The sequence below is a fragment of the Camelus ferus genome, chromosome 4 (assembly GCF_009834535.1).
Source record: "Camelus ferus isolate YT-003-E chromosome 4, BCGSAC_Cfer_1.0, whole genome shotgun sequence".
Taxonomy (NCBI): Eukaryota; Metazoa; Chordata; class Mammalia; order Artiodactyla; family Camelidae; genus Camelus; species Camelus ferus.
The window spans coordinates 67,695,039-67,722,115 of record NC_045699.1 but is presented as its reverse complement, the minus strand read 5'-3'; the positions used below and the strand labels follow the sequence as shown (position 1 = coordinate 67,722,115).

Genomic DNA, 27,077 nt, shown 5'->3' with positions numbered 1-27,077 from the left:
AAGGGTGGGACTAAAAGCATCAAGCCAGCTCCCAGGAAAAGGCTGCGAGAAGCCAAAACACACTTTCCCTGCTTGATACCCAACTGGCACCTGCACAGGGGGAACAGCCGTCAGAAGCAGGGACGGTCACTGCCGGCCACCCGGACTCACCTTCTTAGCAAACCCATCTGTCTTGAGCAATGGATCCCACAGCACAGCTTCGTGGGAACTTTTTAAAAATGCAAATTCTCAGGCCCTACTCCAGACCTATAGAATCAGAATCTCTGGGGTGGGACCTGGCAAACCATGTTTTAATGAGCCCTCAGGTGATTCCAAAGTCGCTAGAGATTGAGAACCTCAGATCCAGGATGGGCAGGGATAATGAGCACAGGGGGCCCAACGTACATAGAGTTCCTACTGTGCACAGAGCACGTGACACCTTCATACTAACCCTGGGAACAAACAGCATTATCCTCCAAGTGAAGAGATGCAGGTTGGAGCTTCCCCGACTTGCCCATCCTCACGTGGCTGCGTAAACCCTATTACGGTTGTGGACTTTGGATTCAGACAGGCCCAGATCCAGAGCCTGGGTTTGCCCCTGACGGGCGGTGCAGCAGTGGGTAGACTCCCTAACCTTTCCATGCCTGAGCTACTTCATCACTTAAAATGGAAGGCAGTAGATAGAATCTCTCTTGGAAGGTTCTGTTTTTGAGGTTTCAATGAAAAAAATCCACATAAAAGGCCTCCCGCCCGGCCAGGCACACAGGGAGTGTGCAGCAGACGGCAGGTATTTTGTAAGAGCACAGACCTGTAAGTCCCGAAGGCCTTTGCACTGACTTTCGTGTACTTGACTCACAGGAGAGCCCTTTAGACTGGTGGAGTACCCAGCTACTCTTATGTGGAAATAATTCTATCAGATTTCAGGGATCTCAGCTGGTGAGAAGCAACAAATCAGGAGACGGGTGGGAGGCCAGGAAGGGAAGGTGACTGCTGCCATGGAAAGAAGAGCTAGAAAAGTAACAACAAACACAGCTGCCTGGAGCTTATAGGCAGTAAAGTTAGTCTATTCAAGACGACTGAGTCACCAAGGAGAGGTCAGTACTGCGATTAGCCAGTGGGCGTGTGTGTGTGTGTGTGTGTGTGTGTGTGTGTGTCTGTGTGTGTGTGTGTGTCTGTGTGGGTCTGTGTGAAAAGCTTAAAGAGAATGGATAAAGATTTTTAAAGCACTGGATGTTCTAAGAGAGAACCTGGTAGCTTTCTGGTCACCTTGATTATCTAAAATGACTTGGTTCCTGGAGCCTGGAATGCTGAGGCTTCCCCACGACAGAGGCAGGTGACCAGGGCCTAGGAGGCCAGGCTCCTCCTGGTGCCAGATTGCCCAAGTTCAACACCAGCCCACCACCTACTCACGTCTGACCCTGGACAAGCCAAGTGACTTCTTAAGCCTCAGTTTCTGCATCTGAAAATTGGGTAATAATAAAGGAACCTATCTCATGGGGTTATTGTGAGGAACAACAAGCACTCAATAAATGTTACAAACCACATTTGGATGTGTATGTGTGCACTTTCCATAAGCCTGCTTCCCACCGTGATAAAACGATTGTTTTCCTTGGTTAAGGAGACTTCACATACAGGCGGCAGATCAAGGCAGGGGCAGGGAAGCACTTCTTTGACTAACGGATTGTCGGTAGTGAGGCTCTGCAGGAGGGGTTCTGGGACTGACAGACACACAAACCACAGAGGGAAAACTAAAGGAGGCCACCTGGAGAGATACAAAATGACAGTGACCTTCAGAGGACTCAGTATCTAGGCTATTTGCACTCACACTGATTCACGTACCCCTCCCCACCATCCTGGGAAGGTGGTATTACTATCCACATTTTTAAAATGAAGAACACTGAGATGCAGAGATACGTTTCAGAAGTCACATGGTTAATTACAGGTAGAATTCAAACCCAGGCCTGGCTGCCTCCCCTTACACCACCAGGACGGCCATGGTCCAGCAGGGAGGGAGCTGGCAATCTGCCTGGCCTCACCTTCTTCCCACCTTCTCGTCTCCTGCCGACTCCTGCCATTGGCCAAACCCAACCGGAAGCCAGACGTCAAGGGGGTCCATTGGACAATCCACACAGGTTGGCCTCTGGACACAGGGCAGGGTGCCACAGAGAGGATCTGGGGCAGCAACTGGAGAATAACCAGCACAGGGGAAACCTAACCCTAGCCCACCAGGGTTTCAGCCTCAGAGCTGAGATTTATCTGGCCCAGCTCAGAGAGGGTGGGAGGGAGGGCAGGGGGTGGTGTGGACACCGGAGAAGCTGAAGCAAGTCTCCTGCACCAGCTGCCCCCACTCCCTACAGGGCCTGCGTGAGTACCCCTGACCTACTGGTCAGAGTACCTGGGGCGGGTCTGAGAGTTCTAAGCCTGGGAAGATGCAGAAACAACCCATTCTGGTTTTCAAGGGCCACAGCTGGTTTTCAAGTTCTTGCCTCTCCCTGACAGGGCCTGCTACAAAGTTCCCCGTTCTAGGTTTGGGGCAGCAGAGCTACAAATCTTTGCTGGAAATGATTTCCAGCAAGCCCAAGGAGACCCTGAGCTGTCATGTTTCTCCAGATGTTAACCTTGTGAGCATCCATCTCAGGGGCTACCTCAACGATGAAAACTAATTAGTTCAAGGAATAGGGTAAGTAAATGGACTTCTCCAGTCCAGTGCAGCCTGAGGAGACACACAGGATCATGTGAACAGCAATTCAAAAATGTAGATACCAACACATCTGCATACCTCAACCTCACTCCCAAGTCCCCCCACTTATTTCTGTTAGTGTCAGGGGTGGGGTCCCCTCTCTCCAGCTCCCTATTGGCACGTATTTCCATACACTCCTAGAGTATGGTGCCCAACACTACCCAACTGTCAGCACCGGCTGTGGTCAGGGCTGCCATGTACAGCTGTGCAGGGTGTGCACTGCCCAACAGGACATGGCAATCCTGACTGTGGGTCACTACCTCGTCCCCAGAACTCTATTTCTAGGCTCCTAAGTGGCAAATCTTTAAGGTGCTAAACAGCGCGGTTTGCTTCTCACCTTATCAGTTGTGCTGGGTTCTTGTCAGCTCTTTCTCCAAAACCTATCCTGAATCCAACCACTGGTCACTGTCTCCATAACACTGCCCTGGTGCCAGTCCCCTTGCTTCCCACCTAGACAGCCCCTCGAGTCTCCTAACAGGGTTCTCAGCTCCATTCTCATTTCCCTTGGACCACTCTCCACCCAGCACCAGGAGAGAAACTGAGAAAATGCAGAGCTGTGCACATCACTTTCCTGTCTACAACCCTCCAGAGGCCTCCACCACACTCTGAATCTAAGCCTAAGGCCTCACCTGGCCTGCAGGACCTGCCCTGGCCTGCCTCTCTCACTTCGCCTCCCTCCACTCTCCTGCTTGTCACCTCTGCTTGGCCACACTGGCCTTTCAATCCTCGGGTGGCCCAAGCTCATCTCCACCCCATGGCCTTTGCACATGCTGTTCCTTTGCATGGCTGCCTCCTTCCAGTCCTCGGTTCATGGGACCCTTCCTCCTAGAAGCTTTTCCTGAGCGCACTGTTTAAAACAGCATCCTTCCCACCCCTGTCGTTCCCTGTTCCACTAACTGGTTTCATCAGCCTTGGAAATTATCTTATCTCTTCATTGCCTGCCTCCTCGAGGAGACACACTCCAAAAGCTAGGGGCTGTGTCTGTGCTGTGTCCTCAGTGCCTGGCAGTAGAAATGTGTGGAATAACTGAGTGGTGGGCTGGCCCTTTGCTGTGCTCTGTGGCACTTTATCACCTGGCCCCGAGTCTCACTGCTCAGCGCTGCTTGAGCCCCAGGTCTCACCACGAGTGCAGTGAAAACAGCTCCTCCAGCCTCTGCTGAGAGCTCCCACTGTCCTGAGCTCAGGCCACTCTCTGGGAACCAGGCCGGATTCAGGCACCATCATGGTGGCACCAGGGGTGAAATCATGCTCAGAAGTTCATGTGCCTGGGTCTGAATCTTTGCTCCATCACTTCATAGCTCTATGCCCTTGGGCAAGCTACTTAATCTCTCCAAACTTTATTTTCCTTAGCTCTAAAAGGAGGAAAATGATGGTTCTTGTCACATGGAGTTGTTATGAGTATAAATAAGACAATTCATATTAACCTTTAGTACTGCGCCTGGCACCCAATACGTGCTCAATCCGTGTTGTCTCCATTATTTTTTTCCATGAAGTTGTGCCCCTTGTCTGCTTCCAAGGACCTGAGCGCAAACCTCCTCCTCATATCTGCTCATGCAAAGCAAATCCAGAGACCACCCCACCCCCCACCCCCGCCAGGCGCTGGATAATTGGTTTGGATCCCAGCTAGAGAGAAATTTGTAAACGGCAGTTCCCTGTGGGTTCATTGAGAAAGAGGAAATGATGGATTTAAAGAGAAATGATTAATATCTGTATCCATAGAGATGAACACAACACGGTCCCATTCTCAAGGAACTCCGGTCCAGGAGAGGAGAGCGGATCTACAAGCAAATGAGTCCACTGGGGCGGGGGTGGGGAGGGGGTGCGCGGCCGCGTTGCCCGGCGGAGGCGGGCAGCCCCCGTAAACACGTGGGGGTGACGTTAAGCAGTCCAGACACTACACAGAACCTCACGTCAATTCAATTCAAGTCGGATTTTACCACCAAATGAATTTGTGCCAAACTTCTAAAAAAGGCTTTTTTAAAAAAGCCATTTTGGGTTCCAAATTTGCGTAGGAGGGAGAGTGGACTCGCAGTCAGGGCCTCCATCCATCCCGCAGAGCAGGCGCAGTTATTTGGGGCTCATGATACTATTAGGGGCTCACGAAAATGGTCTAGTTTCTCTTAAAATGAGAGTAAAAAGTGACACTTTAGGTCAGAAAATGCTTTACTGTATGATGTTAACATATTTGTCCTTACACTGATGGAGTCACAGAAGATGAGTTTTAATACTTTTAATGGGGGAAGGAGCTCACAGAGACAAAGTGCCCAAGCAGGGCACGAGGAGTCATCAGGCCCTGCCTGGAGCACCGCCCTCACAGAGACCCTGTGAAGATTTGGGGAGATAAGGCCAGCGAAAGGATGGGCACAACGCTCCACACACAGTCTACACTTAATAAATGACGTAATAATGACCATATTTTCAGGCTCACATTTCTCATCTACAAAGTGGAGTAGCTGCTGCCCTCCCCAACCCCAGGCCTGCCGTGAGACTCTAGGGTGATAAACAAATGCCAAAACTTTGCAAATTGGTGCTGCCATGCGGGGGGAGAGGGACTCATGCTGGGAACACCACCATCACCCAACTTGCACTTGCTAGGAATGTGAGCGGATGCCCCTCTGCTGCCCCATCCACACCTGACAGGACGGCCTCGAAAGGCCCATCACAGGTACTGCCTTCCCTCCTGCACCTGCCTGGCTGATGGAGCAGTGGAGAAGCGGGGAGGGCAGGGCTGAGATGGGGGCCCCGGGAGCCAGGTAAGTGGAGGGAGAAGTCACTTGGGGCCCCCAGAGCCAGCCTGGGACAGGCCTGGGGCAGCCCGTCACTGGTCTAGACAGAGCTTCACCACATTAGGGCAGCTGTCCTTCCTTTCCCGGGTCTCCTGCCCCCTCTCCTCCTAGCCACACTCCCAAATGGCACTCCTTGCTGCCTTCACCCTGAAGACACAGTCAGAAACCCTGGATGTGCCACATAGGGAGACCTTTAGAATGCTAGCTTTCCCATGCAGTCATTCCACAGACATCTCTCGTGGGCTTCCACCTGCTAGGTCTCGAGTGAGATGCTCAGGACAGAGCCCAGAGCAAGGCAGTCCCAGGCTCAGCCTCAGATCTCTCTGATGACGCTGGCCCATCTCCCTGCCGGCACCAGCTCCTCTGCCTGGTGACCGCACCATGGCCTCGTGCCTGGGAAGCTCAGTCCATCAGTCTCTTGCCAGAAATGCTCATCTATCTGCTCAGGTGTCTCACTGGGCCCCAGGAAAGACAAGCAACATCAGCAACAGCCCAGCCGCTCCGCGGGATGAGGATTTCAGCAGGTGTCCATCTGTAAGGGGCTTGGGGACCTCCCCCACTGGCCGTAAAACTGCCTCTGGCCCCTCACCTCCTGTTTGAGACAAAGGTCCTTTCTGACACAGACAATGTTCCAGAAGCCACAGTTTTAAAACTTTTTATATAGGATGGGGATGATTTTAAACAGCTTTGGAAATTTGCTGGGAAGTTTTTGTTATGAAGCTACAAAGAGAACCAGCAAACTGAAATTAAATCTCTCCTCTCTCTGTTCCTTGTTCTGCCTTCTTGGGGATGAACTCCCACGTCAGCCGCAGGGATGGACCAAGAGAACATTCCTTAGAGTACTGTTATGAAGATAAAATGAAACCCAGTCAACTAAAGTCTCAGCAAATTGGCTTTGGGCAGATTAACCTGGAGTCCACACTTGGTGCTTAGATGGGGCTCAATAAATATCTGTTGACTGAAGAGCAAATGTGTGACTGTTAGGTGATGTCAGGGCTTGAGGCGAGGTGCTGCCCTGACTCTGTGCCCTGGCAGGTGGACTGGGAAGTCAGGAATGAAATGGGACACACACAGGCTCACAGCAGGCTCTCTAAGCTGCTTTGTAACTGAGAATGCGCCCTGTTCTGACATTTGGAAAGACATGTCAAGTACTTAACAGACACAGTGTCCTCAAAGGGCTTTCTATGTGCCTGGACATCCTCTGTGACACTGGGCAGAACAGGATATCTAATAGCCCTGCCTTAGAATCTTCCCATAAACAAAGTCTCCTAACCTCTCACCAGAGCCAGGGAGCACGTGGCTCCCCTGTCAGGCACGAGGCAGCAAGTCACAGGACCCAGCCACAACACCTCCAGGAGAGGAGGGGACCAGCTGGCTCACTCTCAGCTCAGAGGCAGCTGTTTTATTAAATCTGGATGGATGGAGGCTTTTGGGAAGTTCCACAGCCTTCCGATGCTTGGACGCTCCCCTAAGCCTTTCCAAGACCAGCTGACCAGGACAGGAGGGGCCCTGCCTTTTTGTCCCTCACCCATGGGTCAACCTCACTGCAGCCTTGATCACTAAAAAAACTGCCACACTTCCTCGAATCGGAGAAGTCACCAACCATTAAATGTGTCATGTTCTAGTGAAAAAGAAAAAGTGCTGCCAATTAAACCCTGACATGCTTTAAGACGCAGCCTGACTTCAGAGAACTCAAAACAAGAAAAAGAGTTTAAAAAAAAAGTTAGAATGGAAGAAATGCTATTTGTTTTCAGGACAACACAATAGTCTTTGTGCTACCTTTGAAATAAGTCTTAGTCACTGTCCCCCTGCGTCCTAGCAGTGTGGCCTGGAGCAAGGAACTTCTCTCTGCCAAGCCTCACTCCTCTCCAGAGGAGAACAGAATAGCAGTATTTCTTTCAGGGGGTTTTGGGAGGAGAAGTAAAAAAAATACATAGAAAATGTTGAGCTTGACGCCCAGCACATCACAGGGAGCGACAGAAGGTACTCCAACAAGGCTTGCGGGGAGCACACATTTCTTCCATCTTCTGGTGCCCAGGTGGGTACACTGATGGGTACACTGAGCTGAACCAATCTACAAATTTTGGGGATTTGCTAGTATTTCCCAACAGCCTATGACCAAGAACAGGGAGGGCAGACAACTAAATTAAGAACCACCAACCAGCTGGCTAGGTTTATGGTAGGGCACCAGCAAAACCAGGAGTACAGAGGATTTGGGTGGGAAGACAAATTCAATTGGGATGTGGAGAGGTCCAGTTCCTGAAAAGGAGAAGTAGACTGTATTGAACTAACCCTCTGGTCGGTAACAATGATAAAAGCTGGACAATAAATAAAAGACAACTGCTTGAAAGCACGTGAGAACAACCCAAAGCAATAGAAGCTGGCGGAGACATGGTCCTTGAAAGATGTGAAGTACACCGGGGCACTTCCCAGGTCATGGTGATACACAGGATGATAAAACAGAAGGCAACAGCATTACTGGCCGGGAAGAAGAGAAAGCAGTTGGACCTTGAGGATGGAAACGGAAGGGGGAAATGCTAGAAAGGAGAGAGCCACAGAAAGAGGAGCTCCAAAATTACTACACAAATTCCCCTTAAATCATTAGTTAACCCTAAACTGTGTCTATGTAAAGAGAAGACTCCCAGGAGCCCAAAAGAAAGCAGTAGGGTGGCAGAAAGTTCAGCAGCCACCTGGAAGGTGGAGTTTGGAGTTCAAGTCCTGCCAAGTTAAAGGGGCTTAGCAAGCACTTAAGGTTCTCAGTTTAATCCCAGAAAGGCCATGCCTTACAAGTAAATCCAGGAATAATGGTTATACTCTAGGATTATGGGCAAAACCAAAATAAACATACCTGAACAAAACCTACAAACCAAGCCTCCACAAGATCAAGGGAATATGCCAGTAATGTAACTGCCTGCCAGAACAAAACACAACATTCTTAGAGGAAGACAGTAAAATACAGAGTTTTTTTCAGTGTATCATCCAAAATGTCCAGTATACAATTTAAAAATTATAGGCATGTGAAGAAGCAAGAAGATGGGACCCATGGTCAAGAGAAATAATAGTCAATAAAATCAGACCCACTAATGACCCAGATGTTGGAATTAGTAAACAAGGACGTTAAAATGGCTGTTATAAATATGCAAAGGGTTTTCAGGAAATGAAGGATAGAATGAAAGAGTAGATAGAGAATCTCAGAAGAAAATGGGACCCATAAAAATGAACCAAGTGGCAATTCTAAAACCAAAACAATACAGCGCTTGGTGGGATCCCAGGAACTGGATGGGATCCCAGGAACTTTGATTATGGAAGCATGTTTGTTTTAGTGTTCAGGGGACTTGGGCGGCACCTGTTTGCCAAGGGAGGGAAAGTCCTGGGAGTTCCTCCTGCCTCAGTGAGCCCCACCACTCCACTGCCTCTCTCACCAGGATGGCTGCCGCCAGCTCCCAGCAGCTCCGATGCCTCGACGGCAGCACCCATCAATCCAGTCTGCACCCCACACTAGTGTGGCCTTTTAAAAATAAAAGCAAGCCAGAACCCTGTCTTACTCAGAAACTTTCAGTGGTTCCTGACTGCCCTTGGGATAAAGTCCCACCTTTGACAAGGCCTCATCACCCGCCACACTCCCCTTCTCACCCCAGACCGCAGTCCTCTCGGCTCCTCAGAAGAATTCCTTTCAATTCTCCCTGCCTCAGGGTCTGCTCCCATTACCACTGCAGTGTTACAAATTACCACCAAAACTTTGCGGCCTAAAATAACCATTTTCTTACCCTCGTGGATGCTGTGGGTCAGGAAAGCAGATACGGAACAGCAGAATGGTTTGTCTCTCCCCCCTGATGTCTGGGGTCTCCACGGGAAGGATGACTCATTGGCCAGGGGCCTCTTTCCTCACATGTCTGGGGGTGACGCTGCCTGCCAGCTGGGACCTACAGTACACGTGGCCTGTGCATGGCAGCTCCCAGGCAGCGGGACTCTCAGGGCTCCAGAGTGTCCCAGCGAACAAGGCAGAAGCCGCACTGCCTTTTTTCACCCAGCCTTGGAAGGCAGGCAGTGTCATTCCCACTTCATTCCACTGGTCACAAGCCAGTCACAAACCCACCCAGTTCAAAGGGAGGGGACAGAGACCCTACCTCTCAGTGGGAGGAGTGTCAAGGTCTCATTGTGGATGGGGAGATATTGTTGGGGCCATCTTTGAACTTTCCACACTACCCTCTCTGCCCAGGCCAGCCTCCCTCCGGCCTCACCAGCTGCTAACTCATGCCAGCCTTCAGGCTTCAGCTGAAGCAACACTTCATCAGGGAGCCTGTCCTGACTGCTTAACCAGGCCTCCTGCTTAGATACTCCCCGTATCTAGCCTAGCACTTCGTGTGCACCCTAGTCTGTCCGTCTGTCTCCTCTCCTGCCTGTGAGCTCTGTGAAGACAGGGACTTAGGCTTCCTGGTGCTGACTCAGAGCAGGTTCCCAACAAACACATCCTGGAGAAGAGAGACAGAGAGAGAGGAGGAGGGGGAGGAAGGGAAAGAAGGGAACATGCCTGCATCCAGGCTGTCAAGGGTAAGGCTCAGGGACAAGAATTCAGGCCCATTCTATGTGCTTCTGTTGATCTTGGGCCCCCAGCACACCATGCCCCCCCTCCCCCCGCCACGGCTCCACCACAGCACCACCAGGACCTTCCAGGCCCTCTGGAGAAGCTGAGGCAAGAAAATTTGCTCCTTGCAAAGACAGGAGTGGAGACCCTGAGGGCTAGAGGACCATGGTGGGCCTGTTTGCCCCAGAATTAGAAACATGATATGCTGTGCCTGGGGTGTGGAGAACCCCATTAAATTTTCTCTCCCAATTTGTACTCAGTTATCATCGCCACTACAACAACCATCGCCAAAATTTTTTCTGAAAGGAAAGAGTTACCACCAGTATTGCACACGGCTGTCGTCCAGGCAGAGGGATGACCCTGCGTCCAGCGGCTCCCTTCCCTGTACTCGCCTCCTCCCACCCAGCCGGCCTGGCCCTCCGTCCTCTGCCTGCCCGTGATGACCAGTCTGTAGCACTGCTCACTCTGGGGTCCAGGGCTGTTTCCTCTCTTGCTCTGATTCTACAAACATTCACAAGCTCTAACTCGGTGACAGACTCTGGGCTGAGGATGCTGATGGACTCCCAGTACGTGTTCCTCAAAGAGCCGGATGCGAGGCCACAGTGGAAGTTCTGGGAGAGCAAGCCCTGGCCCGCTCAACACCAGAGTCCTGAGTCCAGTCCACTAAGGCATCCATCCCGTGCCAAGCCCTTCCCTGTGTGACCTCACTGAATCCTCACTGCAGCCCTTAGAGGTAGATTACTCGTCTTAGTTCATTTACTGATACATGAGAGGGATGCCTGAGAGATGAAGTGACTCAGTCAAGGCCATTCAGGTGGGAAGTGACAGCGTGGTTCCCCAGGGCTGCCCTCACCCCTAGCCCGTGGTATTTCCACTGTCCTAAGCCACTGTCTCTCCCTAACTTTCACAGCACAGATCCTGCTGGCTTCTGTGCAGACAGCCTTGGGCTCCCTCCCTCAGGGTTTAAAGGTGAGAGTGAAGCCTCTAAGAAGGGCAGCTGATGGGGAGAGGCCATCTGTGTGGGCTGCCATTCCTGCCCACCTGGGGCTCGGTGGGGCAGTACCTGGGTGAGGGAGCCACCCAGGGGGAGGACCCGGCTCCCTGCTGCCCACATGCCCGCTTGCTGCCTGCACAGCTGGAGCAGATTTAAACCCATTACCTGAGTCAGTGGGGAAGCTCTCTGCTTTAGCAGAGCGCACCAGGGGCTGCCCCGGCTTTTGGGAGAGGTTGGGCCAGGGAGCAGAGCTGGCCAGGCTGCTTGTGCCAAGGAAGGAGGGGGCTGGCCAAGGCCGCCAAAGCCGGCTGGGGCGGGAGGGGCCAGGCCAGCTGGGGCTGGAGCTAGTGTGACATCACCGGGCGGCCCGCCTCTGTCTGGGGCTGAGGGGAGGCCCGGAGCCTTTCTGGGGCCTGGGGGATCCTCTTGCACTGGTGGGTGGAGAGAAGTGCCTGCAGCCAACCAGGGTCAGGCTGTGCTCACAGTTTCCTCCAGCGGCATGTAAAGGCTCCACAAAGGAGTTGGGAGTTCAAATGAGGCTGCCGCAGACGGCCTGAGGATGGACCCCGAGCCCTGAGCAATGCTGCCTGCATTCCGGACCTGCAGAGCATGGCACTGAGGCAGCTGCTGGCTCCCGTGAGAGAAGGCAGGTTGTGAACGGCCTGGCAGGACCCCCGGGCAGCCCCCGCCCCATCCGCGGCCGGAGCCCCACTGCAGAGGCAGAGCTGAGCTAGCAGAGGCCAGTGAGGCAGGGCTGCTCGGCCGCCGGTCTGGCCTGTGACTCGGGGACCCCTCCAGGAGGCCATGGCCAGGCTGCCCCACTGACGGCCGAGGTGAAGCATGTGAGGAGCTGCCCTGGGACCAAGGCAGGAGGGAAGAGGTAAGAGGCCAGCTCTGTGGCACCGCAGGATGGGGTGAGAGGCAGCAGCTGGCCCCGGGTCTCTGGGTTCAAGAACCCTGACCCCTCCAGCTGGAGCGGGCGGGGGAAGCACGCAGCTGGACCCCAGAGCGGGGCACTCCTGCTCTCACTTGGAGCCCAACAAGGCATCTGCTGGGGCGGGATCTGTGGACACCTGGGCAGAGAGTGGCATTCTAGGGGCGTGAGGTCATGGGCTGGGGTTTCAAGGACTTCATCAGTAAGCCCCACTCTCCTTCAGACAAAGAGCCTCTGGGGTGAGGGCAGGCGGCTCCGGGGCATGGCTCAGCAGCTGGGGTGTGTGCGGGAGTGTGAGCTTGTGTGGAGGGGTGTGCTTGAGGGGCCAGCGGACCCGAGTTGCCGATGGCAAGGGTAGCCTGAGGACTTGGGAAGTTGTTTTGAAGTTTTGGGTTCCTACCTACCCTGGCTGGAGATTATACCGAGGCAAAAGCAAAAGCAAACGCTGCCCTGGGAGCCGGGAGCCGGGAGCCAGGAGCCCTTGTTCAGAAAGTTCCCCGGAGTTGAGCAGCCTCGCTCACACCCTCAGCTGGGGAGGAGCGGAGCCCGGGGTCCAGAGCCGGGAGGGACATATCAGGCAGAGATTCCTGCCGCTGTGACTCGGCGCAAAGTGCTGCCCTGGTATCCCGGTGTGTCTGAGGACGTGTGGTCCCCCTAGCACTGGACAGGACCCCAGGTCTCCATCAGGCTGTAAGTGGCCTGGCCGGGAAGTAGGGGAGGGTGAGGCTTCCTGGGACCCGGCACCCAGCAACGGGGACAGCGCAGGCTCCACATTCCCAGTCCCTTGAAAGCGTATGTTAGATAACATTTCCAAACAGAAATTCTTCAGTGATCCCTCCCTTCTCCTCCTGTGATATGTGTGTCACGGGTCAGCTATTGCCTCTGCTGTGGGATTATGAGAGCTCCCAGAGGCCAGTTCGGTTACTTAGAGAAGGATCTCCTTTCACTGGGGCTCTGAGGAAAGTTGAGAATGCCACTTCCGAAGCTGGCCAAATGCTCCCCACATGTATTTTTCCAAATTGAGGCACAGTAAGGTGGTGCTCAAGAGCTTGGTTCAAATCGTAGCTCTTCTACTTATGAACAAAGTGACACTGGCAGGACATTTAGCCTCTCTAAGCCTCAGTTTCCTGATCTGCAAAATGGGATAATAATTAGTAACTGCACTTACTCTGAGCCAGGCACTTGGCTACAGTCCTCACAACCACCCTGTAATACAGATACTGTAAGTCATCACTCTTTCACAGGCTAGGAAACTGAGGCACAGTGGTTAAGTGTTGTGCCCGAGACCACCAGGTTAGTGAGTGCCAGCACCAGCACTTGAACCCTACACTCTGAACTCCATGGCTTTCAAGGAGGAGCACATGGGACCATGCCCAGGAAGGCCTTAGCAGAGTGCCTAGTGCATGGCAAACCCTCAGAAAACATTAGTCACTGAGTATTATGAGCCATAACAATCAGAATCACAGAAAGGGAAGAGCAGAGACCCAGGGTCTCTCTCTGTCCTGCATACATCCTGCAGAGGTTGTCAGAAAATCCAGCAAGGCTGAGCCAGTGCTGTGGCCACTACTGCCACCCATACTGGGGGTCCTCCCAGGAGCCTGGGGGTGCTTTATGTGCGGGGCAACCACAGCAAATCAGGTCCTAGAAGTCCACACTAAGGGAGAGTACAGAGGCACTGACAAAAGGGCGTTGGGTGCATCTGATACCAACCTTACAGCAAGAGCGTCCTACCAACCACACAGGCACCACTCCTCTGCCTGCTGGTCTCCTCGCCAGAACCAGTAGGTGAGGAAACTGAGCTACCACAGCGCTGCAGAAGTCCACAAAGCAGGAAGACCAATACCAGCCCTGTCCTGGGGTTGCAGAGGGTGAGGCAGGGACCTCGCCCCTAAACAACACCCCATCACCAAATCTGGCCACAGGATGGCTGAGTCCAGTGGGTCTTACAACAGCCAACACTGGTGCATCTTAGCCCAGGACAGTAACTTCTTTCCTGCGGCCGCAGAGGTCTCAGTGGTCCTTGCACTCCTGGAAGCATTTGGGAAAGCTGACATTAAATATATGCTTCTCCAGCACAAGACCTCTGGGGCTGTAGAAGCTGCAGGTTTCCCGGCTCCAGCTGGAACCAGGGTGGCTCACTATGTTCTGTGGGCAGAGACTCTGACTGACCTCACAGGCGTGGCTAACAAAAATTAGATTGTTGCTCAGTAAAGGCAGACAAAACTGTGTGATGCACATGGCCCAGGAGGGGACTGCACAATATTGCTGCAAACCCATGGGCAGAGCAATTAAGCCATTTCTTCATCCACTGCTCAACCCCACAATGATTTACTGAGTACCACTGGGCACGTGCATTCTCTCATTTCATCGTCACTACAACCTTAGGAGGTTAAGTTCTAGTTTTAGCACCACATTTTACAGGTGAGAAAACTAAGGCTCAGAGAAGTTAAGCAACCGGCCCAAGGTCATACAGTTGGTGATTCTGTGGACTGGAACCCTGGTCAGTATGGCTCCGAAGTCCATGCCTTTTCTTACCTCACTCCACTGCCCTATTCAAGGCGTCTTGCAGCCGAGTCTTTTTTGGTTGCCATCTTAGAGACGCTGCACCACCCCTTCTGAAGACCATGTGCTCATCCAACTCCATGCATCATTTGCTTGTCATAGAAGCCTACCTCTGAGACAGAACAGGCCTCATTGCCACCCCTCTTAAGAGGAGCCTCAGCATGCCTGCGGTACTGCAGTCAATAAGGGGTGGAACCGGATTCCAAGCCAGGCTGTCTTATCTCAGAGACCCATGCACCTGGTGCTCTGTGTGGCTGTCCCCCATGGCAGCGCCACACAGCTCTGGCACCAGCTCAGTGGGGCAGAGCCTCGGGCAAACATTCCTCTGTGTGCCTGGGATACCATTCGTGAGTGTCCGGCACCCCTACTTGGAGACTCCAAGGGTTGCAGAACTGGATCACAGGTCTTCATGACCTACACCAGCCACACTTGAGCAATTCCTGAGTAGACATCGGGGAACCTGTTTGTTCTACTATAGGAACTATAGCAATTCCTATAGTAGAACAAACAGAACAGGCAGCAGCCCCGCCCAAGGCAAGTACATTCAGCTTCTGGCCTCCCTGCATCACAGCCCACTTCATCTGAAACGGTCTCAACCAACAGTAGTCAGATGGGGGAGGGGCTCTGCTTCACAGCACCCACAGCCCAGTGGGAGGAGGCAGAAGGTGAATCGAATAACACACAAACGCAAAACATGGGAGACGTGTGAGGAGGAGGCATGTGGCACTACGAGGGTCCTGAGAGATGCGTGCTGCTGTCCCCATTTTACAGAGGAGGAAACTGAGGGTCAGAGAGTACAGCACCTCTGCCAAGGTCTCTCCACTAGTGGGCCAAAAAGCAAGGATTCAAACCCAAATCTGGGCTCATTCTGAGTCCACTGCCATCCTCGACAAACATACTGTGGGAATCTTAAGAATGAATCAATTCATGGAACAGCATTTCTTTTCTGTGAATTTATATAAAACACCCCAAATAGAAGAGTTATTCAGCCACTGGCAGCTAGGAGTTTGTGGTGATAGATAGGTCACACCAGAACCTCATTCTGAGGGTAGTTTCTATGACAAAACCACATTCCCTCACATGGACTCTAAGCCATTGACTGACTTAATAACAGCCTTGGGAGGGGGGTTAAAATGCTACAATGTCCTGTTACACGTACACATCAGCTGGAAGACACATTCTGATCACAGAAATGTTAACATGCTGGAGTGGCGGGGGAGCGAGGCCTCTTACAATCAAGCTATTGTGTTAGGTCAATTCTCTGGTGAAACCAGCCTGCCGTGGGGCCAGCAGCCCCAGAGCCCCAGCCTCCCCATGCTGTCAAGTCCTCCAGAAAGGCACACCCAAGACCACCTCAGAAAAGCCCTAAATGAACTCGATTCTTATCTCTGAGAGATGCCTGAGGACCCACCCAGCTCTAGGAATGACCAAGTCCCGCCCAAGATGGTCCCCCTCCAACCTCTACGAGCGAAAGCTCCTATCTCTCAGTCACTGCTGGACCTCCAGGACCCACTCAGGGACAGGCAGAGAAGAGAGCTGAACGAATAAAAGGAGGGAAGGGCGTCTCAAAGCCAGACAAAATGCCTCTTAACCTCAGGCGCCACACTGCTCCGCCTGGCTGGATTAGGTGCCCCCAGCCCCCTGAGCCGCCCCATCAGGGCCCTGATACCTGGTCTCTGTCTCACCAACACCTGTGGCCCCTTGAGGGCAGGGAGCCACCTTGCTCCTGCTCCATCTCCAGCCCCCAGCACAGTGGCTGACATAGGGGAAATGCTCAATTAAATCCTTGAATTCCTATTTAGTCACCCAGGTGCCATCCTGGCTATTGGCTATTCAGAGGGGAAACCGCCCTGAGCCCGCCTTGAAGAAGCTCGCAGTCCGAGGGGAGAGAACCAGATGAGTACGAGCTGTGTGTCTCCTGTGTGTCTCGGGTGCTGTGATGGCAGCAGCCACGGCTGCTCCTGCGTGCTGGAGGAGGGAGGGGTCCTCACTGAGAACCGCTGGCTTCTCAGAGAAGCAGACTGATGAGGTCAACTCAGCAAGGAAGGCAGGCAGGCATCAGGCAGGACCCAGGGAAGGTGCTGAGGCAGAAAGAACAGCATGTGCAGAGGCAGGGAGGCATGACAACATGGGCTCTGTTTTCAAGCAGGACACTGACACGACCAGATATGAGTTCAGTGTGGAGCTGCACATGATGTGGAGGGCAGGGGGCTGGGTACGGTGTCAGGAAGAGAGCTGGCTCTGGAGTCAACACACCTGGTTCCAAGCCCAGTTCCACACTCGGGAGCTCTGTGGCCTGGGCAAGACTTCATCTCTTATCTCGGATTCCTCATCTGTGAAATGGGGATAACTGTAGCCCCTGCCTTACAGAGTTACTGGGATCAGCGAGGTAGGCCCAAAGCGCTTGGCCAAGCGCTCAAGGGATGAGCCCTGCCAACAGGCCGAGGTGGCCTTGGTGCCAACCACTCAGCCTGGCCCAGAAGAGCAGATCCAGGCAAGGTCTGGATTTCCCAGGAAGCCGCCCTGGGGCAGCACTGTCCACCCCATCCCTGGCTTCTCCATCTCGCCTGAGGCTTCTCCAGTTCCAGGGCTCCAGAGCACTCCAGGCACTGCCGGAAATGCAGCAGCCAACTCAGGAGCCAGGCTCTGAAATGGCTTCTGCAGACTTTCCCGCCTCTGCTGTGCTGGCCGAGGCTCCTGGCACAAAGGGCTCAGTGCATAGGCTTTGGGGGAATCTCAAAATGGTTCCCAAATAATGCACTGTGAAAAAGAGATAGCAGAATCCTTGTCCTCCTGGCAAAGGCAACCAGCTCCCCACTGCCTAACCACATCCCCTCTTGCCCTGTGATCTCACAGTATGACCACAACCGCCTCCACCATGAACTCAGCCCTGCCCTGGAGCCAACAACGCACCAGTGGCAGGAGCACAGGGGCAGAGTCATCAGGCAGAGTCAACTCTCCACAGTCACTCTTCTAGGCACATCTGTCTGGTCCTACCCTACCTGCCTCTGGCTCATGCCTGTGTTCCCATCACTCATGACAGGGCTAGACCCAGGCTGGAGCAACACACAATGGCTGGCTGGCTGGGAAGGCTAAATGGATGGAAGGCAAGATGGATGGACAAATGGCTCATTTGAAGGTCTAATAAGAGCTGAACTGGCAGAGTCTGGGAATCAGCCCCAGACTCCCTGGGTGCCCACACTGCCTTCTGGTGGGGGTGAGTCACAGGATCCTAGGCCGGGAGGGGATGGCAGTTGGAGATGCGGCTATTCCCTCCCTGGCCTCCAGGCTGGCGGTGAATCACCCAGGACAAGTGGTGCACAGTTCCTTCTCCAGGTTTTCTAAGGTGAGGACACCACTGCTCATCCTAGATGCGCATTTTGGGGTCTCACCACTTGGATGATCATGAAGCTGTTTCTAACATCCAACAAGACTCACCCTTGTGCTGACCTGAAAGCCTTTTCTACTTTTTCAGTCAAGAGTGACTAAGAAGTAATCCGCATCCTGGCCAAGCAGACAGACAGGCACCTTTTATTCATACTGGTTGGGGAGACAATCTTGATAGAAGTGAAGGCATGGACCCTGCAGTTGATAACAGAATCCCATCCCACTATTTACTCCAAGGGCTCTTAGGAGTGACCTAACCTTTCTGGACCTGGGTTTCCTCCACTGCAAATGAAGATAATACCTCTCTCCCAGGTAAGGGGATCATATAGTTTGTTACCCAATCAGGACACTTTTGAGAATAAGAAAGAGTGCTATTAATAATTAATAAGACACCAGGTCTCAACTGGGGCCAACCAGCACACATGGTCTCCTATTCACAGAGTCGCAAGCACCAGTGAGACAGAGTATGGTGGGGCACACAGTAAGTTTACAACAAATAAGTGACAGCTGTTATTAGCTATACTATCGGTCATGTGTTCAGCTGGGCCCTCTAGGGCCTTTCCTTCTGGAATTTTCCTCTATCTGGATCCCTCCCTCATCCTGGATTACCAAATGATTTGGTACTATGCGACTGGCACATCATTCATCTCAACCAGCTTTAGAAGGAAAAATTGTCAACTCTGAGGCTTTGATTGTTTCTTCTCTGTCCTGATGTTGGTTTAACATCCTGATTCGTGCTCAGGTCCATCGAATTCACTCAAGCATAGTTCAAATCCCTAGCTTCCTGTCAGGGGCCAGCTGGGCATGCTCGGGGCCAGGTGGCAGTTCCAGATTCCCTTACTGCCTTGGCAGAGGCCTACTTCTCAGGCCTCCTGCAGTGCCTCTGGCTTGGACTCATACCTGGCTTTCATCTGTAATCACAGAATGATGGAGCAGAGCTGGCTGGGGAAGGGATGGGTTTTGTGAACCCTCAGACAGGACTACAACATGGCTTAGTGATGAATCACCATCCTGAGGGCTGGATTTAATTCAGAGTCAGCAGTCCTGGGGGTCCCAAGAGCTCTCCTGTTTCCCCTCTGCCTTGGAGGGAGGGTGTCAGAGAATAATCTCTTTTGAGCTTCTTGTCACTTCAGAACTTTTGTTTGTATATGTTCAGCATGGTGTATATTTTGGGGTTCTGTTACTGACTCTGCTACTTAGTTAAGTTGGTGACTTTGGGCAAAATGACTCATGGACTTTGAATCTCAATAGTTCCCTCACCTGCAATGAAGATAATTGTTAGCTCTGCTGTTAGCCTTAAAAGCATCTCTGTGGGAATTAGAAAACTGCTATAATTAAATTCATACAAAACTACAAAGACTATCAATGTGAGTTGTGCTTCCCCAGAGTTGCCCAGTGCACAACTTGGGCCACCATCCATGACAACCCTGAAATAATGGCTTGAGGATGAAGTGAGATAATGTATATAATAAAGTGCATGGGTTGTAGTGATAATTGGCTGTAGTTATTATTTTTAGTAACTGAAATTTTCTTACCCCTAACCTTTGAGTAAGAGCTCACAAGATGACCCCAGGAAAGCAGCTTCTGCCACAGGGCAGGACACACAACTCTGTCTTATGAAAATGATTCTTCCCACCCAGTGGCCCCTCACCTGGCTGCAGTGCTGTGGTGCTGAGAGGGACGAGGACACATGGTGCGTGGCTCCACCACACCAGACCAATCAGGGACAGTCAGAGCTGCCCAGCAGAGGCTGTGAGGGACCCAAGCCCTGGGGAGGTGGCCTCCCAGTATGCAGAGTCCATCACGTGGGTCGGTCACACCAGCCCCACTGGCTGGGGGGGAAACCCGTGCATAATGGAAACTCCTCACAATACAATGTGGAAAAGCAATTTCAAGAATCGTTTTTATTTTCATTTTGAAGCCAAGGAAAACAGTTGGATTTGCTTTTCTTTGTTGGTCATAGGAAGAAACTGAGGAGCATCTCTTTGATTGGGTTTGAATTCTTCTCCAGACCTAAGATGGCTGGAATGCTGGGGGATTATTTATCTTGAGATGCAATTAGTTGAATAAATATTGAGAGAAAAAGTAAACAAACTCATTACTGCCCATTAAGAACTGCCAAACTTGCAAAAAAACTGAGGACGGGGGTTGGAATCTTTAAGGAAAATAAATTACTCCAAGGCCGAGGGCAACACAAAGAGCACAGCCCTTGGTGTCAGGCTGACCCCAGCTCTGGACTGAGTCAACTCTGGCCCTTGTCTACCATGTGCTCCTGGGCAAGTCACTTAGCCTGTCTGGGTTTCAGTGCCGTCATTTATAAACCGGGGGTGGGGGGTGGGGTAGGGAGTACCAACCTCGCTGGATTCCCCGGGACAGTGTATGTCAGGTACCCAGCACAGTGCCCTGTCCCTTTCCTTCTTTTGTAACCCAAAAGGCTCCAAGTCACTTCTGCCAAGCCCAGACCCCATGGAAATGTGACAGTAAGACCCAGAATCACGCGGCATCACGACTGGTCCCACCACCAGCAATGAAACCTTGAGCAAGATACCTGACCCCTTCTTGAGCTTTAGTTTCTTCACCATCAGAATACTAACTAGCTCTGAATGTTGTGATGATTACATGAGATAATGTGTACACAAAGGGCCTTGTGAACCTGGAAACCTGTACGACTGTTAACTGTCAAGTTACAACAGTCACAAGAGATGCTCTCCAAAGACTGCACAGCTTCTGACTGCCTTTGCACGTCCCTTGCCTCACCGTTCTGCCCAGCGCTGTGTGAGATGCTGGGGACACCATGACCCCTTCAAGGCTGGGAGAGGAGGCCAGACAGACCTCCTGGGGAGGGCCTGCTCTGTGAAATGGGATAGTCAGTCAGGGTGCCTCCTAGGGGTATGGGAGGATCCAAGGAGATGGTACACATGCTGGACACACTGCGTGGTCAGCATCCTCACTGCCCGTCGGCTTGGCTGTCTGCTCTCGTGCCGCTATCATGTGATCCCTATCTCTAGTTTCAGAAGCACTTCCACGTTCCTAACCTAGTGCAGGGTGTGTTGGAATACCCCATTTCACAGAAGAGGCTCAGCCTTCAGAGTCTCAAGTCCAAGGGCACAGAGCTTTGCCTGGGAAGCCTTGAGAGCCCACACTTGGGAGGGGACAGAACTCAAGGGTAAACAGTGCCACCCTGCCAGGTCTTGAGGCTTGGGAAGGTCTGGAAGCCAACCCTCTCCTGGAGCTAGGTTGCCTCCCTGGCCCATGGCAGTGTCTTGGCCAAAGTGGAGGCCCTCGAGGGCATCCACAGCAGCATCATGCCCCACAGAGAGGTGTTAGTCCCAGCTGCTGCAGGTGAGCGGCCTGGGGCAAAGCAGTGCAGGCAGGCCGGTCCTGGCTGGGAGGGCGGCTCCTCCCCATTGTTGTGGGTCGGGTGTGGCCACCAGCACAGGAGCTGCCAAAGCCGGTTGGAAACTAGGCAAACACTCACAAACTCAGCTCCGTTTCCACTAACGTCACTGCAGCCCTACCTCATAGCCCAACCCAAACCAGAGGCTCCAAACACCTTTCTCTGCCTGGCCTGAAGGCCTGAGCTGGCCTTCAGAACCAGGCTTGGACTTTCTCATTCAAGCGGAAAACAGCTCAGCGTGGCCCTGGGAGCACAGGTCTGTTTTGTAACCACTCGCTGTCCAGTACAAGGTGGAGCCCAGACCCAGGCTGCCCACCAGAGAAGCCCTCAAAGGGGCCTGGGGAAGAGAAGAAACTTCAGGTTCTGCGTCACAGTTGTCATTCTAACGCAAATTAATGCGAAGTCAGAAAGTCGTGATGTTAATACTTCACTACTAGAAACCAGATAAAGTACATTTCTGCGTAGTCATTAAGGGTTTGAGGGTCTGAGTTCATCAGATCTGGGCTGAGTCCTGGTTCTGCCACCCTCCAGCTCTGTGATCTCAGGCAAGTCACTTAGCCTCACTGAGTGTCAGTTTCCTCACCTGTAAAATGGAAATAACAACAGCACCTATGAAAAGACACTGTGAGAACTCAATAAAGTAGAGAACACTTGCAGAATGTTGGGTGCAGGGCCAGATACACAGTGGGCACTCAGCAAATGGATGCTATGGGCGTTAGTAATAAATTTAATAAACGGGCTCCTTCTGTGCAGCTCCCCACCCCCTCAGCCAGTCACTTGCCTTCTGCTCCCTGGCCCCTCTTCATAAAACACCCCACTGTGTGGTAACTGCTGTGGGTGTGTCTTTTCATTCAGTCCACAAATACTCACTGAGCTCCTATGTATTCCAGGCCTTGTGCTAGGCACTATGCGCGGAGCAGTGGCCAAAGCGGACAAGCCGCTGCCCTCACGGAGCTTCCTTTCATGGGGGCGGGTAGCAAGACACTGTCTGACAGTGAAGGTGGCCAGGGTCACAACTTTAAATAAGCAGGGAAGGCCTCATGGGGAAGTGATACTTCAGCAAAGACCTGAAAGAGGCGAGGGTGTGCGCAACGAGGAAGGGGGATGAGTGTTCTAGGTGAGGGAGCAGCAAGTGCAAAGGCCCCACACCACCAGTGAGCCTGAAGAGCACCCAGGAGGCCAGTGTGGTGAAGTCGGCGAGCGCAGGGATGAGAGGAGTCAGAGATGAGGCCAGGGAGGGAGCACGGCCAGGTCGGGGGCCTTGGAGACCCGTTAACTTCTTTTTCAGGATGAGGAACCACCAGAGGATTCTGAGCAGAAGAATGACCTGATTTGACTTCTTTAAAAGGCTCACTCTGGCTACTCGGTTGAGGACAGGCTGTAATGTGCAAGGGCAGGAGCAGGGAGACCAGCTGAGTCCAGGCGAGAGGTGAGGGTGGGTTGTACCAGGGGAGGTGGGGAGACGCAGGAGGGTTCTGAGAATATTCTCAGGATATTGTTATTAGAATTTGGTGGTGAATTAGACATGGGGGATGACAAAAAGAAAGAGGTCAAGGATGACTTCAAGGTTGTTGGCCTGAGCAATCAAAAGAACAGAGTTGCCATTTGCTAACATAGGAAAACCTGGGATGAATAGGTTGGAATGGAGGTACGGTGAACGCCAGGAGCTCATTTCTGGATAAGTCAAATTTGAGATGCCCAGAGGTAGTAGCAGTACGTAAGCGAAAATGTCAAAGAGGCAGTTGGATGTATGAGTCTGGACTCAAGGCGGGGGCCAGTGGGGTGCCTAGGCTGGAGAATAAATGTGGGGGTTATCCGTGGTTGAAAGTGGTCAAAGCCGCGAGACTGATGAGACCACCGAGGTAAAGAAGACGCCTGAGGACTGAGCTCTGCCCGCCTGCTCCCAGCCCAGGACAGGAAAAGGGGGACGAACCAGCAAGGGAAGCTGAGAAGTGGCCAGTGAGACAGGAGGAAAGGCAGCCTGGGAAGAGGGGCGGAGCCGCCAGGTCCCGCAGTGTCAAGAGGCAAGTATTAATGAGGACCGAGACTTACTGGCCATTTGGCCTGGCAAGTGAGGCCACTGGGGACCCTGTCCAGGACACTTGGAAAGGAGGGGAGGGGGCCAGGCCTGATGGGAATGGGCTCAAGAGAGAACAGGAAGAGAGGACTTTCTAGAGACAGTGGGTATGGGCAACTCTTTAGAGGGTTTTACTAAAAAGGGGAGCAGAGAAATGGAATAGTAGCTGGAGAAGGGATGGGAGGTCAAGAGAGGATTTTCTTTAAGTTGAAAGAAATAACAGCATGATTGTAGGAAAAATGTGATCGTGCCAGAGAGCTGGGGGAGAACTGCTGGAGCCACGTTCCTGAGTAGGCGAGAGGAGGGATCTGTGCGTGTCCGTCCCCTCCCCCGTGGCCTGGCTAACTCCTACTCATCCCTCCAGGGTCAGCATAAAGGTCACTTTCTCAGGGAAGCTTTCCTGACCCCTCTGGTTAGGTCAGTTCCCTGTTACACCCTTTTGCAGCATACACTACTTCTGCTTCACGGCTCCCAGGGGCCGCGATGATGGGCAAGCCCTGTGAGGGCAGGGGCTGGCTCTGTCCTGTGTGCAGCTGCATCTCCAGCAGCCAGCACACCGCCTGGCATAGGCAGATGTTCGATGGATGCCTGGGGAAGGAGCAAATGGTCTAAGAATAGAACGGAAACAAATCTGGAGACACGTGTCTGTATTCTGCTCCCACCTGGTTTAATCACGTTGCAATGATGGGGACTGCGCAGTTACTGGCTGTTGCAAACATCTGGATTTAGAAGAGCTCAGTTGTTTGCTCCTGTTTGGGCTCTGTAGCTTGGCCAGAGCCAAGACCAAACCCACGTGACTGGACACATCCTTCCACTGACATTGTCCATGACACACTGAACAGGTTCAATACTATGTCTAGCAATTTGTTCATTTAACAAATATTTGCAGAGGGGGTGTTAATAGCTCAGTGGCAGAGCGCATGCTTAGCATACACTAGGTCCTGGGTTCAATCATCAGTACCTCTATTAAAATGTACACATATATTTTCAGAAAGCTTGCTTAGTGCAGCCTCCTGGGGATACAGGATGGAAACAGACATAGCACCAGCTCTCATGGTGCATAGATCCATGAAAAAAGATCACACAGAATTCAGACTCATCACAACTGTGATGGGTGTTAAAAAGGGCACGTCCAGGGGAGACTTCGCAGTCTGAGGAGTGTGAGGCAAAGGAGAAGGGAGGTCAGAGAACCCTTCCTCTCCCTCCCCTCCCTGCTTTAAGCTGCCCTCGTGTGGTTCATAGGCTCCAGGCTAGGAGCTCAGTAAGAAGGCTGTGGGCACTGGAGCTGGCTCCAGGAGTGGCAGGGCCATGGCCTGCTGCCTTCAGATGCCCGGATCCCCTCCTGTCTCCTTCTACCTCTGCTGGGGCCTTCCTGTCTCCTCCTGTGGCTCCCAGAAGGGCTGCCTCCTGAAGTTGCGTTTTTGGAAAGGTCTGCTGATGCAAGTCTGAGCTCATTTATGGCACAGGCTGCTGGCAGGGACAGGGCCATTACTGAGTCTCCCCTTCTGTTTACTTTCAGGTTTTCATAGGCTCTGTTTGCAAAGAAGAACCACCATTCTGTAAGGACCATGAGGCCACTGTGCATGACATGCTGGTGGCTGGGACTGCTGGCCACCCTGGGAGCTGCTGCAGGCCAGAAGGATGGCTTTGAGGGCACAGAGGAGGGCTCGCCCAGCGAGTTCATCTACCTGAACAGGTACAAGCGGGCCGGCGAGTCCCCAGACAAGTGCACCTACACCTTCATCGTGCCCCAGCAGCGGGTCACGGGCGCCATCTGCGTCAACTCCAAGGAGCCCGAGGTGCTCCTGGAGAACCGGGTGCACAAGCAGGAGCTGGAGCTGCTCAACAACGAGCTGCTCAAGCAGAAGCGGCAGATCGAGACACTGCAGCAGCTGGTGGAGGTGGACGGCGGCATCGTGAGCGAGGTCAAGTTGCTGCGCAAGGAGAGCCGCAACATGAACTCGCGGGTCACGCAGCTCTACATGCAGCTCCTGCACGAGATCATCCGCAAGCGGGACAATGCGCTGGAGCTGTCCCAGCTGGAGAACAGGATCCTCAACCAGACGGCCGACATGCTGCAGCTGGCCAGCAAGTACAAGGACCTGGAGCACAAGTACCAGCACCTGGCCACGCTGGCCCACAACCAGTCGGAGATCATCGCGCAGCTGGAGGAACACTGCCAGCGGGTGCCCGCCGCCAGGCCCATGCCCCAGCCGCCCCCCGCCGCCCCGCCCCGTGTCTACCAGCCGCCCCCCTACAACCGCATCATCAACCAGATCTCCACCAATGAGATCCAGAGCGACCAGAACCTGAAGGTGCTGCCGCCCCCTCTGCCCACCATGCCGACCCTCACCAGCCTCCCGTCCTCCACAGACAAGCCGTCGGGTAAGTCCCTCCAGAAGCCCGCTCCATCTGGGCCTCAGAGCCCGGCGCCAGGCTTCCCTTGGCTGTGACCACAAGTGGGGGAAAAGCCACGGCAAGTTGAAGCCGGGCCAAAGGCTTATGCAATCCCCAGCAGTCCCCTGGGCCAAGCCGCTGGAGCCGGTGGGGTGAGAGGGGGACCACATTCCTCAGATGGAAGCCCTAAGGTAGAAACAGGAAATGGGGTGGGGGGAGGTCTCAGAAGAGAACAAGTGTCTTGGCTTCTGATAGGAAAAACCCTCAGCCTGAGTTTGCTGGGCTCTGCAGGAGGTGCTCAGTGTTGCCAGGTAAGATGTCTCTTCTGCAAGCTCTCACACTGTGTGCCAGGCACAGAACTGGCATTCGATACATGCTCAGTGAAGAAACAACGGATCAGAGGAAAAGAAAGTGTTATCACAGCAAAAGTATGATGAACACGTTGTAGGGGCCGGGGGATGGGAAGGAGTGCTTTGGAAAGCCCACACACTTCCTAGAGTCTGCTGCTGTCTAGAACTTTCAGTATGATTCCTTATACTCTTAAATACATGTTTCATCTTAAAATATGGTAATTCTCAGAATATCATTATGGGGGAGGAATAGGGCTGCTTGTAGGTTCTGAAGCTTGACTGAGATGCTGACGTGCTTTCGTGCATACTACATCATTAACCCCTTCAAAGCCTTGGGACAGTTAACTGAGAGGATGAGTAACTTGCTCACAGGCTTAGTATTCTCAGGCTGGGTCTGAATTCAGGCCTTTTCACTTTAAAGCCGGAGCTGACTCCTCTGTGCTCTATGACTCTGGGAATCCTCACTCGGGCGGGGGTTTTTGTTGGGGAGGATGAGCCCAGCCCCTTGAAGCCCGGCCTCTCATTCATCCAGGACCCTGGGAGCCTTCCAAATGGGCTGTCGTATAAGAACTAGATTCATCTTTGCAAAAACTAACAACATATCTGCTCCAAGTCAGTGATTTTGGGACCACTTCGTTATAAAAGCAGGGTGATATTTTTACTGAAAATATCCTCTTTTACACTTATTTCACACTTCTGAAAATAACCACCAGGACTGGGAAGAGCAGTAGCTTGCTAATTCCAGAGAAAGGCTGAACCTGAGTGCAGGAGGGTGGCCCATACAAAGGACAAGGGTGGCACTGTTTGCAGGTCTGTGGGGGGAGCTGGGTGCAGGGCAGAGCACCCTCCTGCAGCATCTCGCAGCAAAGCCTTGTACTGGGTGTCCAGG

General features: G+C 52.8%; 2 protein-coding genes across 13 annotated transcripts in view; one reads left to right on the top strand and one right to left on the bottom strand.

The window, feature by feature from the left end:
* The window catches only part of RALGPS1 (Ral GEF with PH domain and SH3 binding motif 1), a 269,898-nt gene that overhangs the window by 79,861 nt on the left and 162,960 nt on the right, over positions 1–27,077 (bottom strand). The window lies entirely within an intron of this gene.
* The window catches only part of ANGPTL2 (angiopoietin like 2), a 33,948-nt gene continuing 18,369 nt past the window's right edge, over positions 11,499–27,077 (top strand). The window contains exons 1-2 of the mRNA XM_032478482.1: positions 11,499–11,964; positions 24,961–25,826. Of these exons, the coding sequence (XP_032334373.1) occupies positions 25,010–25,826 (817 nt within the window). The 5' untranslated portion in view covers positions 11,499–11,964; positions 24,961–25,009. The remainder of the gene's footprint in view (positions 11,965–24,960; positions 25,827–27,077) is intronic.